We start from the raw sequence: 12627 nt of genomic DNA, 5'->3' as shown, positions 1-12627 counted from the left end.
TTTCTTTGGTTTTTCTTTTTTCTTTTTTTTTTTTTTTAACACATGGCCTGATACATATAGGTGCTCAGTAGTTGTTGAATGAATAACATCTGGTGTTTCCTGTCATTTTTTCACAATATGTAATACTATGTATTTCATATGATACTAACCCATGTGTAATCAATTTTTCATATTTGTACAGTCTATGTAAATATAGTTTGTATTAGCTGCTTGTTATTTCCTTCAATGAGTTTATCATAGAGTATTAATAGAGTAATCCTAACTCTATTGTTGACTATTAGTTGAATTAGTTTTAGGTGAATGGTTATCATGGCGCTTATAACTACTGTCGGCGAACTCTCTTCTAGAGATAGTACAATCTCTTTTGTATAGCTGTATTATTGTTAGAAAGTCCTTTCTCCTCCAAAGGGCAGACATTTGATTCTGTGATTTTCCCCAGGGATCCTAGCAGTCCAGATTACATTCCTTCCTTTGGAGGAACAGATGGCCCCCCTAATTGTGAGGAAATGTAGAATGGCCTCTTTTCTGGGCCCCAGAGGTTGCAGTTCTTTGTGGTGCCTCTGGGACACTGGGAGACCCTAGAATTGTCCTGGAGAAGGGCAAGAGATAAGTGGATCTGGGATCTAGGAAGAGGAAGGAAGCCAGTCTGGAGGATAGGTGGATACAAAGCACTTTGAAATTAGTTATTTCTTTGGTTCTCATAGAAAGCAGGCAACACAGAGGTTATTCCTATTTTACAGGTTCAGAAACTCAGCCTAAAGAGGGACAGTGACTTGCGTGGGGTCACAGAGCCTATTAGTGTTAGAATCTCCTACTCCCATAAGAATCTATGGACTTCCTAGTCACTTCCCACATTCACTGATTTTGATCCCTGGCCCACAGTCTTCTCTACTCCAAGCACTTATCACCTACAGTTGCCCTCGTCTGAAAGATGTTATGCTCTGCAGCCTCTGAACACTGTCTCCTGTACTTCAACCCCTGCCCCTATATCTGCTACTGTACCTCATTAGAGACTTCTCTTCCTTTGACTGCTCCCTTTTTCAATCTGACATTTGCCTCCTGGCATCACTTTCTTTCCCTGTTGGTACCGTATGCTCCCTTCACATCCTCACGCCTTCTTTTGCTTATTTTTCCTGATCATCCTCCCTGATATCCTCACATCATCAACCCATTAAATATTTGGCTTCTCTGCTCCTCTAACTAGGTTCTCACTTCCAACTGTGCCCAAATCCTAAACTACCCACTGATCAGGTTTTTCTCCAGTTCCCTACATTAGCCTTCCCAAACCTTCCCCTTTCTTCTCTTGTCTCCTACTCCCTACTCTTATCCCTCTCCCCCTGGACCCCCAGCCATTGGCCTTATCTCCTACTTCACAGGGCATATAGAAGCCATCAGAGGGGAACTTCCACAGGTTCTTGTTCCCTGAAACTCTGGGAAGGCTCCATCCTCTTCCTTCCTCTTGGTCATAGGAAGTAGTGTTTCTCCTGTCCAGAGCAAATCCCTTTACCTCTGCTTTGACCTCATCCCTTTCCTCCATCTCTGGGATCTTGTCTCACCAGGCATCTCTTCTCTCTCTTCTGGGTCCTTCAAGGTCCTTTAGTCTACTGGCCTCTTTCCCTTTTCCTGTCTATGAAAGTGCTTCCTTGACTCCACAACTCCCTCTGGATATTGTCTGACTTAAGCTTCTTTAAGAGACTCCTTGAAACTCACTGCTGTTTGACTCCTGCCTCCACTGCACCAGTGTGAAACTGCACTCTCTGAAGCTCCCAGAGATCTTCTAACTGCAAAACCCAATGGATACTTTTCAGTCTTTATCTTATTGGTGCCCCAACTGCATCTAACATCACTTCCCACTCTATCCTTCTTGAAACTTCCTCCCTTTTGGCTTCCTTGAAGCCACTTTCCTTCAAGCAGGCAGCTTAAATGTGGGTGTGATGGAGGCAGATGGCCAGATCCAGGCTTTCTCCTGTGCCTAATAGGTGTCAACTCTAAGTTATTAGGCAGTCTCTCCCTGGGCTGGGATCTACCTGCCCCATATGGAGCCAAGTCAGGTTCCAGTGACTCCTCTTTTATTGCTGATCTGGGCCAGACTCACAAAGGCCTGTGCCAGTTGCTGACAGTGTCTGTCCCTGGAGGAGGGAAGAGCAGAGGTGAAAGGGTCAGGTATGGGGGTCAGAAGGGAGGCCAGGCTGGAGGTTGTGTGAGGCAGGGAGTCCCGGGGAACTAGGGTGGGAGCTGGGAAGGCCAGAGGGCCCCTGTATCGGCAGGGCCTCGAAGTCAGAGTTGCTGAGGATGGCTTCTCGGAGCACAGACATCTCTGCAAAAGGTACATAGTCTGCTCCTGGGGGTGAAAACCAGTGCAGATGTGGGATGCAGGTAGGTGGGGGGTGGGGAGGTGGGCTGAGGGAGCGCGCTAGTCCTGGAGGGGATGGTCGAGGATGGGAGTGCCTTCCTGCCTGGCCTTCTGACTACAGACCCCGGAATGGCCCCCTGTCCCAGGTTTCTGCCTCACCGTGAGGTCTCCCTCCTCGTCGCCGGGTCCTCTGGGTCTCAAAGAAAGTCCCGTGTTCCTCCCAGCGCCGGTCACAGGCCGCACAGAGGAAATTAGACTCAAAACAGCCGCAGCAACAGCCTGGGGCAAAATTGCAACCAAGAAGAGTTTAGGAAATGGTGGTATCCCCAGGAGCTGATCACATTCTCATCTCTTCCTCAGTGACCGCATGCCCAAGGCTCTCATACTCGCTCCCCATCATCATTATCCCCAGACTGCATCCTATCCCCACCTACCCTGTTCCCAATATGCCTCTTTGCCCTAGAAGTTACCATGATGCCTGCAGGGATGGGGCCCAGTGGCTGCATGTTCTTCGTGGCTGTGTTTGCAGCGACATTGGGCCCTCCAGGCCTTGGGGTCAAAGGTGGCCCGTCTCTTGAGCCAGAACTCACCCACCTCCTCTGGGCGTGATGGGATAAAGCAGAACATGAGGCAGCGGCACTGGCTCACCTTGCAGGGCACAGATATGTCTGTGGGATTGGGGATGGATGGTAGGGTTAGACCAGTATCTGATAGGACCTTGCCTTCTTGTGCCAACCCCATCCTCCATCCCCGCCACCCCCATGCACTCAAACATGCTTTTTTTTTTTTCTGAGACAGAGTTTTGCTCTGTCACCCAGGCTGGAGTGCAGTGGCATGATCTCAGTTCACTGCAACTTCCACCTCCTGGCTTCAAGTGACTCTCCTGCCTCAGCCTCCTGAGTAGCTGGGACTACAGGCACGTGCCACCATGCCCAGCTAATTTTTTGTATTATTATTTTTTTTTTTTAGTAGAGACGGGGTTTCATCATATTAGCCAGGATGGTCTTGATCTCCTGACCTTGTGATCTGCCTGCTTCCGCCTCCCAAAGTGCTGGGATTACAGGGGTGAGCCACTGCCCCCAGCCACATGCTCTCTCTCATACTTCCCAAGACATGACAGAGTACAGTTATTCCTCCACACTCAAGAGGGGCTGGTCAGTTCTCCCCTACCTGAGATGATCCGGTGCTCTCTCAACAAGTGTCCACAAAAGCATCTGGACTCATCCCCAATCCGGAAACAGTCCCATAGGTAATGGGGGCAGCGCCAGCCAATGTAGAGACCTAGGTATGCAGGATTAATAAGGAAAAGTGAGAAGTAAAAAAATTCTAAGCTCCCCCAAAGTGTTCTTACCTATCCCTTGATGGGGGTGAGGGGGTGGGGGGAACTTACCTCTCCCACCCCCAGGTATCTTTATCTCCACCTGAAAGTCCTCACCTCTACCCCTTAGATTTTCTTTTTCCTTGGGATTTTCTCATTACCCCACAAGTGTCTTCAGTTCTCTTTCTACCCAGGATCCACTCCATCTCTGTCAGCCTGCCAGAGATGACTCAAGAGAGTCTTTGGTTTCTGAGCAGGAAGATTATAGATGAAATTTTGTTTGAGGCTGAACATGAATCTCACTGAGTTCTCTGTGACCACAGGGATTCTCATCTCCTCTCCTGATCCCACTAAAGCCCAACTTTGCTTTGTTTTCTTGAAGTGTCTAAGGTGAGGGAAAGGGAAGATGATTGGCCAAGTGTACAGACAATGGGATTGAACTTTGCTTTGTTTTCTTGAAGTGTCTAAGGTGAGGGAAAGGGAAGATGATTGGCCAGATGTATGGACAATGGGATTGGCTCCTAGGTCCCGAAGAGGAGGAGGAGGTTGGATAGCCCTGGTGCTGGAAGGTAGGTGGAGGGTTTCCTCTCAAGTCTCCAGGTTGGTACCTTAATACCTCCCTCTGTGTTCCTGGTGCTATTGTCCCAGTGCCCTCTATGTACCTAAGAAGGGCTGCCAAAGGTTCTTCAAGGGTCAGGAGAAAGGGGTAGGTAGCAGTCATGAGCGGTGAAGACCAAAAATTATACGTTGTGAGGCTAAGCAAGGAGGCGTGGAAAGGAAAGTGAGGCTAAGAAGTGTCCCTGAGAGTAGGCACCAGTAAGAGGTCACAACCCTTGAGAGCTGGTGTTCAGCAGTGAGGTCTGAATCCCTGACTTCGTGACCAGTCTTGAGGTGAGGGTGGTGCTCCTCACCATTCAGATTTTCTCATTCTCCATGAGAGCTGAGAGTACCCCAACTTCTAGCCAAGAATCCTGTATGAGGCCCCATGGAGTGGACCTCCAGGTGTAGGATTCTTAGTCCCAATTAAAGGCTCAACTGAAATGTCACCTCCACTAAAAAGGTGTCCCTGACTTCCCCTGTCTGTCTGGGCTCCTCCTCTTGCCATCCGTAGCTCCTTGTGCTACTCCCATCGCAGTACAGTGCATTATAATAGACCATTCCCTTCTATTCCTATTAATCCATGAGTTCTCCAAGGGAGCTGTCTTTTCACCCATATCTCTAATCCTAGTACAGGGCCTGGCACAAAATGGTTGCTGAGAGAATGTAGATTGCCTGATTAAACAAATGAGCTCATTCCTTCAAGAGGAAGAGAGAGCCAGTATTCAGGCATAACCCTGAGGCTCCGTAACACGAATAAGAAGAGTGGCATCGTCTGGTCTTTGACTCTGGTCAGGGCCACAATTCACAATTCCGTGCCTCAGATTAAGTTTTCTTGTCTTACCCATAGTCTGTCAGGATCTAAAGCCTGTCTAGATGTGGCTTTTGGCTTTGCTGCTTCTGTCTCGATGCTGATTGCCTGTAGTGCCACTGCCCCCTTACACCAGGGAGGCTTTGTTGAGAGAGCAGGGTATAGGCAGTCACAATGCGGGTGGGCGGGAGCCAGGATTCCACTAGAGGAGTTCTGAATTCTGTCTGGAGTAGCAGGATACATTAAAAAAGCAGGAGGTGAGGCCCATAGATCAAGGCCTGCTCGGAGTACCCGGGGAAGGGGAGTCAAGTCCAAGCACTAGTGTAGGAATCAGTGCCCAGCATTCAGATGAAGAAGACTGGAGTTTGAACAGGGAGACTGGTGACTATACTTCAGATTCTGTTACAAGTGTTAGTGCTCTTAAAGTGGGACAATTGGAAGGTGGCTGTGGATTCCAGTGGGACCCTCTACTCTCTGTCTTGATTCCAAACTCCCTTCCTGTTGTGGGTGGACAAGGCCTGGCGGAGGAGGAGACGTTGTTTGGGATGCCGTTTTGATTCTGTCTAACACAGTCCAGTTCCACAATCACATAAGCACATTTGCATGATGACATCTCTTTATGCATAGTATGGCTCCATAAAACACACAGCTGTCTTTACAGGAACAGTGTCTCCAGCCTAGCCCTTTCTCCCGAGCTTCAGACCCGTATGGCCAGCTGTCTACTAGATTCTTGGGCCAGCATGTTTCATAAGCGCTTCAAATGTCTTATGCCCAATTATTCCCTCCAAACCTGGCTTTCATCCTTTGTCCTCTGTTCATCCAACACATGCCTACCAAGCATCTACCCTTTTCCAGGCAGTCAGTTAATGGCACCATCATCCTACCACTTACTTATGCCAAAACTTAGGTGGCATTCCAGGCATTTCCCTCTCTCTTATCCTATACATCCAGTGTTCCAATGGTCAGTTTCACTTTGTTAGCTTTTCTTTTCTTTTCTCTTTTCTTTCTTTTTTGACAGAGTCTTGCTCTGTTGCCCAGGCTGGAGTGTAGTGGTACAACCTCGGCTCACTGCAACCTCCACCTCCCGGGTTCAAGCAATTCTCCTGCCTCAGCCTCCCAAGTAGCTGGCATTACAGGTGCCCACCACCATGCCTGGCTAATTTTTTGTATTTTTAGTAGAGACAGGGTTTCACCATGTTGTCCAGGCTGGTCTCAAACTCCTGGCCTCAGATGATCCACCCACCTTGGCTTCCCAAAGTGCTGGGATTACAGGTACAAGCCACCATGCTCAGCCTGTTAGCATTTCTTGAACCTGTCTACTTCCTAAGCCCATCTACTTCTTACCTGGTTATGACCAGTGCCTCACAATGTATTCACTTGCCTTTCCATACCTCCTCTCTTAGCCTCACAACTCCAGTCTTGTCTTTCTCCGGTCTAGCCTATTGCCAGAGTGATCTTTCAGAAACAGAAATTCGCTCATGTTATTGTCCTACTTAAAACCTTCTAGTGACTCTCAGTTGCCCTCAGGATATAATTCTAGCTTTTAGCTTGGCACAGAAATGCCTACAGAATTCTGCCCTTCTAGAGCAGAGCTGGCTCTTCTCCCCCACCACTCTATGCATCAGGCATAGTGCATTGCTGTAGATTCCTGCTGTGCCTTACCCTATCATGTCTCATCTTACAGCACTCTTTACTTGGCCACCTCTTCTTACTCATCTTACAGATATCAGCTGAGAAGTCATTCCTTCCAAGGCTTATTATTCCTCAAGCACTCCAGATAAGATGCCCCTTTTTTCCTGCTCACGCAGCAGTCTAGGATAACCTTGATTATAGCAATTATTAGAGTGAATTATAATTGTCCTTATACTTATTGGTATCTCTCATTAGAGTGCCAAGTATTTTGGCTTTGAACCCCCACCAGCATTACCACTTCCATAGCTAGCTCAATGCCTGGCACATAGTTGGTGCTCAATAAATGTTTGTTGAATGAATAAAAACAAAGGTTACACTTGATATTTCTGTACACATCACATATACTGTTATGGACTACCCAGCACTCAACATCCCCACTATTAGGAGGGGACCTCAAATATAATTGTTCAGGGTTGAATGACACGAATTTCTTTATAAAACTTCCTGTTTAACAGGAAGATGAAGAAGTTCAATTTGAAGAAGAAAAAGAAATACAGTGGCCTTGAGGAGTGGGGAGTAGACAGGAGGTTCTAAGAAGGGGAATGAGAGAACTGAACACATCCTGCATTTTTTTTTTTTTTGAGACATTCTGTCACCCAGGCTGGAATATACTGGCACAATCACGGCTCACTGCAGCCTTGACCTCCTGGGCTCAAGTAATCCGCCCACCTCAGCCTACTAAGTAGCTGGGGCTACAGGTGTGCACCATTATGCCTGGATTATTTTATTTTATTTTTGTAGAGATGGGGTCTCACTATCTTATCCTGGCTGGTCTTTAACTCCTGGGCAATTAAGTGAGCCTCCTGGCTCAGCCTCCCAAAGTTTTGGGATTACAGATGTAAGCAACCTTGCCAGCCAGAATTTGCAAGAAAATAAGAGTAACCGAATATGTTAATATAGCAAACAAAGCCATTTCAATGCCTGAATTGAGACTGGGAAACAAATGAGATCACTATGACTTTCTTGGCTCGGTGGCAGGGCGGGGTGGGGGTGGGGGGGCAAGGGCAGGGAGGTGGAGGGTTCCTGCATGGGAAAGGGGAAAGTAAATTTCACGGAGGAGGGATAAGCATTTAGAATTACTTGGTTGTCTTTATATTTTAGGCCTGTCATCAGAGCTCTGTTCCCATCATAAAGGGAAAGGAAGTATGAAGGACCGAAATAAATGTCATAACATCTATTGAATTCAGTCTAGAAAGACCTGAATCCTTATAGCAGGTCAGGGTGGCCCTCTTACTGAAGGTAATCCCTATAGATACGAATTTCCATAACACAGGTAGACATGCTCATGCACAGGATGGCATGTTTTTACAAGTTCATCTGTACGCAGCATGCCACTAACAGGACTTTCAGGAGGACTAATCGTAGGCTGAGGCTTGGAATCAGCAGGGCCAGAGGACACAGCTCTCCCCTTTGGTAACAGAACTCAAAGCTTTTGGGCATCCAGCATGGGCCTGGCATGGAGGGGTGTCAGCCTTTTAATGGAGTTCCACCAAAGGGACTAAGGTCTTTGTCATGTCAGAACAGCAAGTCTCCTGGGGACTGTCCAGGGTCCTGGGCCATCTCTGCTTTAGGGTCTGTAGGCTCTCTAGGCCCTATATCTGGGGTGGGCCCATGACCCTTCTGTTTTTAATAATTTTAGTTCAGCTACCTGTTTCTACCTGGGCTTTATATGAATCTCCCCACTTTTTGTCTGCATCCACCCTTGTATTCCTTGGCCCACTTGCCTGCTTCTTTTCCACACAGGTGGTACTGCCATTTCCAAAAGGGGCAGCTATCTGCTGAATGTTCAGGTTCCCAGATCTTTTGGATTAGAGGATGCCCATGGGCCTGTCACAGGCCTCTGTAAGGCCACATGGGCTCACCTGTCTGGATGGCATTCAGGGCTGCATCCTTCTCCCACTGGAAAAGATTGTTCACCTGAGCACCAAACTCCTCTCTATGCATTGCCTTAGCCACTTCCACCAGCTCTGTTTGCTTAGCAGGGACCACTGGGCGGGCTGTGTAACCTAGGATGGGAGGGGATGAGTAACCAGGGGGAAGTGAGAAGGCCCTAAAACTAAGAGAAGGGGCCGTGTCCAAGAGTAACCCAGTCTCCTCCTCCTGGGGCAAGTCAAGAACAGTGAACAGTAGTGAGAACAGGACAGGGGAGAGGACAGGTGCAATTACAGCTAACTCCTTTCTTCTTCTTCTTCTTGCCTAGTTGGTGTCCAGGTTGGGCTGTGTGATCAGTGCTGTCACTGGCATCTACTCCCTTTTCAACCACTCCTGCTTCTTCCTCCTGCTTTTCAGATGCGTCCATTTGGACCTGGGCTGAAGGGCCTGAAGGAGAGTGTTCTGGAAGGCTCTCAGATTCAGAGAAATGGGTAGACCTCCTTGTCCATGGGACCTCATTGGAAGAAAACTCAGAGGAGAGGTCTTCCTTCAAAGTATCAGAGGAAGACAGAGAGACATAGTTTCGTGATTGGGGAGGAAGAGTAAGGTGTTTCTCTGGTACCACTGAGATGGGACTATCCAATGAAGCCTCATAGGTAGGGGTCCCTGAAGGAGTCTCAGAGATGGAAGGCTCCTGATGGATTTCAGGGGAATAGGCCTCTACGGGGATCTGGGAAGGGGATGGCACCAAAGGGGATTCAGAGGTATGGGGCTCTAAGGGGGTCTCAGAGGTGGAAGGCTCCAAGAAGCTTTCAGAGATACGGTTCTCCTGTAAGTCCTCAGCAGAGGGGTCCTTTGAAAGGGGGTGCTCCTCTGCATCCATGGTGGTATGAGGCTCTTCTGTGATCTCATCTGCTTCCATCTAGTGGTAGAACAGGGTACAGGCTTCATTAGTTTGGAAATAGAGGGCCTGTAAGTCAGGGCACAGCCCAGGGTTCGCAGTGCATTATGGAATTTGGATAAGATTCTCAGTGCACCTGAGATATCAGAGGGAAACAACATGAACTCTGGGTCTTAGAGTGTGATGCCAGGAGGTTCACCCATGTGTCCAGACCTCATATGGCATGCTGCTGTGGCTTGTTAGGGAGGTGGAATTTAAAGATTGAAAGACTGAAGTAGTTAGAATCTCATCAGTAGATGGTAGCAGAGAACCATGTCCCAGGAGGGAGTCTGAACACCGCCACTTGGCCAGTCCAAGAGCAGGGTCCTTGGCATTGCGTAAAACCCTGGAGGTCAGACCATGGAGTTTTAGAGACTGGCAATACCAAGCCAAAGTTGGGGTTGGCTCCTGAGAGTGCAGGGGAATGCTATGTCGCATAAGGCAAGACTCTGCATGCAGCCTGGTTTTGTCTAAGCACCACACACATCTTCCTCCCTTAATGATGTCATTCATGTTCAAAGCTTCAACTACTTCCAGTTGTGTACCAATGACTCCTAAATTCAAATTTCTAGCTCAGACCTCTTTCAACCTCTGTACTTCACACTCATATCCACCTGTCTGCTGGCCTTCCCTTCCCTTCCCTTCCCTCCCCTCCCGTCCCCTCCTGTCCCCTCCCCTGCCCTCCCCCTCTCTCTTCCCCCTTCCCTTCCCTTCTCTTTTCTTTTGTGATGGAGTCTCGCTCTGTTGCCCAGACTGGAGAGCAGTGGCGCAATCTCAGTTCACTGCAACCTCCTCCTCCTGGGTTCAAGTGATTCTCCTGCCTCAGCCTCACGAGTAACTGGAATTACAAGCATGTGCCACCATGCCCGGCTAAAGTTTGTATTTTTAGTAGAGACGGGGTTTCACCATGTTGGTCAGGCTGGTCTTGAACTCCTGACCTCAGGTGATCTGCCCTGCTTGGCCTCCCAAAGTGCTGAGATTACAGGAGTGAGCCACCATGCTTGGCCCCTGCTGGGCATTTCTAACTGAGTGTTTCCATAGGCATCAAAACTGAACTTTGGGAATTATCCTAGTCTTCTCCTTTTCCCTTAGACTCCATCTTCAAACAGGCACCAATAACTGTATTTCCTATCTTCTAAATATTCCCCAAATGCATTCTCTCCTCTCCCTTCCAATTTTATTCAAGTTCTCATCATCTTCAGCCTTTGTGTGACAACTTTGCCCCTCTACTTCCATCCACAGCATTTTAATCCATTCACCCATTCTTTCATGGATTTATGTAACTTATACTTTTACAAAGAGCCTAATCTGATGCTTTTACTGAGCCACTGTGCTAAGCTCTAGATTGAGCTGAGTCTGAGAGAAAGACCGAATAACCAACAATGGCAATACAAATAAATTGATGTTGTGCTGGGGTGAGCCTAGGATACTGTGGGGAGGGGGATATACCTAATTTATCCTGTAAGGATGTAGTCCTCCTTCCTGACCCAGTCAGGATCTTTCTAAAGTGCAAACCCAACACTGGCACTTTGTGGCTTAAAAACATTCCATGACTCAGTCTAAAGGATTAAGTCCAAATTTCTTGGCCCTGGCATTCAAGGCCTGTCATCATTTTCAACACAGCCTGAGGATTCCTGCCTTAAATTTCCATGCTCCCTAATTTCCCCCCATGTTCCAGAGAGACTAGATATATCACTCCTTAAACTAATCAGAGCCTTTTTGAAGTGGACGTTTGGGAAGGGAATTAGGGGCAGAGGTAGGATTATGGGGAGGAAGATGACCAGAGTCAGCTAGAGAGTAAAGGGGCCTAAGGGTGGAGAACCAGAGGATGGAAGGTGAGGAAGGGGAAAGAGAAGGGGAGGAGGAAATTGGGTGGAGGAGGAGAGTAAGGATGAAAAGTACAGAATGTGGGCCAGGCATGGTGGCTCATGCCAGTAATCCCAGAACTTTGGGAGGCCAAGGCGGGTGGATCACTTGAGGTCAGGAGTTCGAGACCAGCCTGGCCAACATGGTGAAACCCCGTCTCTACGAAAAATACAAAAATTAGCTGGGCATGGTGGCCCGTGCCTGTAGTCCCAGCTACTGGGGAGGCTGAAGCAAGCAAATCACTTGAACCTGGGAGGTGGAGGTTGCAGTGAGCCCAGATCACACCACTGCATTCCAGCCTGGGGGACAGAGCGAGACTTTGTCTCAAACAACAACAACAACAACAACAAACGACAACAAGAAGTACAGAATGTGAAGGGACTGAGGGGTGGGAGAGAGACAGAGGTCTTAGGGGGAGGAGGGGGAGGGCTGTTGGAGAAATTACCTACCTCTGGGTTTTGGCTTGGTTGTTACAAGTCCTTAGGTCAAGACCTTGCCTTAGGATGACAGGGGGAGGTGTTGATCCTCAGGGAGGGAAAGCTCTTGGTTGTGGACGTGCCCCAGCTGCAGGCCCTGCGTGTTGAAATGCCTTGCCTGAAAGTCTGCTATCTGGGGAGGGGACTTGGCTATCTGCAGAACTTCGCAAAGGAGCTCTGGCATGACCTGGGGAAGTGGGTAGGGACAAGGGGTCCAGGGCCAATGAGGGAGGAGCTTGACTGAAGCCTCCGGAACCCGGGCCAGGAGAGTAGGCACAGGTCACCAGGGCAACTGGAACGCCTAGTAGTCTCCGTGGCAACGGCGGTCTAGTCACTTCCCCGGTGGGTGCGGTCTCCTGAGGAGCTTGCATTGGGCCTCGAGGGGGCGAGCCCAGGGGGTTTACTTCTGAAAAGTGGGGTGTGTGTTGCGGGATCTCTGTGAGCGAGTGTCTGGGTAGGATCTGCGGAGATCTGTGCGTATATCCGGGGGAGTCTGGGATTGTGAGGATAGGTTTCCTTTGAGACATCTGTCGGCCGGTCGTTGGGGGCTGTGAGGATCTGAGGGGACCTCGGGCTCTGTGCTTGGGTGAGAAAGGCAGGGTCTTGGGTAGCGGGGCGGGGGCGGAGTCTGTGTGTCCTCGAAGCCCGGCAGGACTAAGTTGGAGACCAATAGAGTAGGGCGGGGGCGGGCTTTACTGACAG

General features: G+C 48.8%; 1 protein-coding gene across 4 annotated transcripts; it reads right to left on the bottom strand.

Moving 5' to 3' along the window:
- On the bottom strand, positions 1-12537 carry FAM221B (family with sequence similarity 221 member B). 4 transcript variants are annotated; one of them, XM_005581340.5, is made up of 7 exons: positions 11899-12537; positions 8938-9565; positions 8634-8777; positions 3524-3634; positions 2824-3021; positions 2513-2632; positions 1-2129 (listed from the first exon to the last, which is right to left on the bottom strand). In XM_005581340.5, exons 2-7 carry the CDS (start codon positions 9563-9565, stop codon positions 2092-2094), a joined length of 1239 nt encoding a protein of 412 aa, XP_005581397.2. In that variant the 5' UTR covers positions 11899-12537; the 3' UTR covers positions 1-2091. The 4 variants fall into 4 exon arrangements, with proteins under 4 accessions (XP_005581397.2, XP_045230390.2, XP_005581395.2 ...); XM_045374455.3 differs by having other exon boundaries at positions 1-2341; positions 2948-3021; XM_005581338.5 differs by having other exon boundaries at positions 2053-2341.
- Between the last annotated feature and the right edge of the window lie 90 nt (positions 12538-12627).

This window comes from Macaca fascicularis, chromosome 15, assembly GCF_037993035.2.
Source record: "Macaca fascicularis isolate 582-1 chromosome 15, T2T-MFA8v1.1".
NCBI lineage: Eukaryota > Metazoa > Chordata > Mammalia > Primates > Cercopithecidae > Macaca > Macaca fascicularis.
The sequence above is the reverse complement of the archived record's forward strand: the minus strand, read 5'-3'. Positions and strand labels throughout refer to the sequence as shown.

Bases quoted from the DNA above. Each gene is read 5' to 3' on its own strand.
- FAM221B (XM_005581338.5), bottom strand. From the start codon at position 9,565: ATGGAAGCAGATGAGATCACAGAAGAGCCTCATACCACCATGGATGCA. The intron at 8,778-8,937 runs GTAATTGCACCT...CTCCCATCCTAG, and splicing joins GAAGAAGAAAGGAGTTAGCT to GTTACACAGCCCGCCCAGTG. The intron at 2,342-2,512 runs GTGAGGCAGAAA...TTTCACCCCCAG, and splicing joins ACGAGGAGGGAGACCTCACG to GAGCAGACTATGTACCTTTT.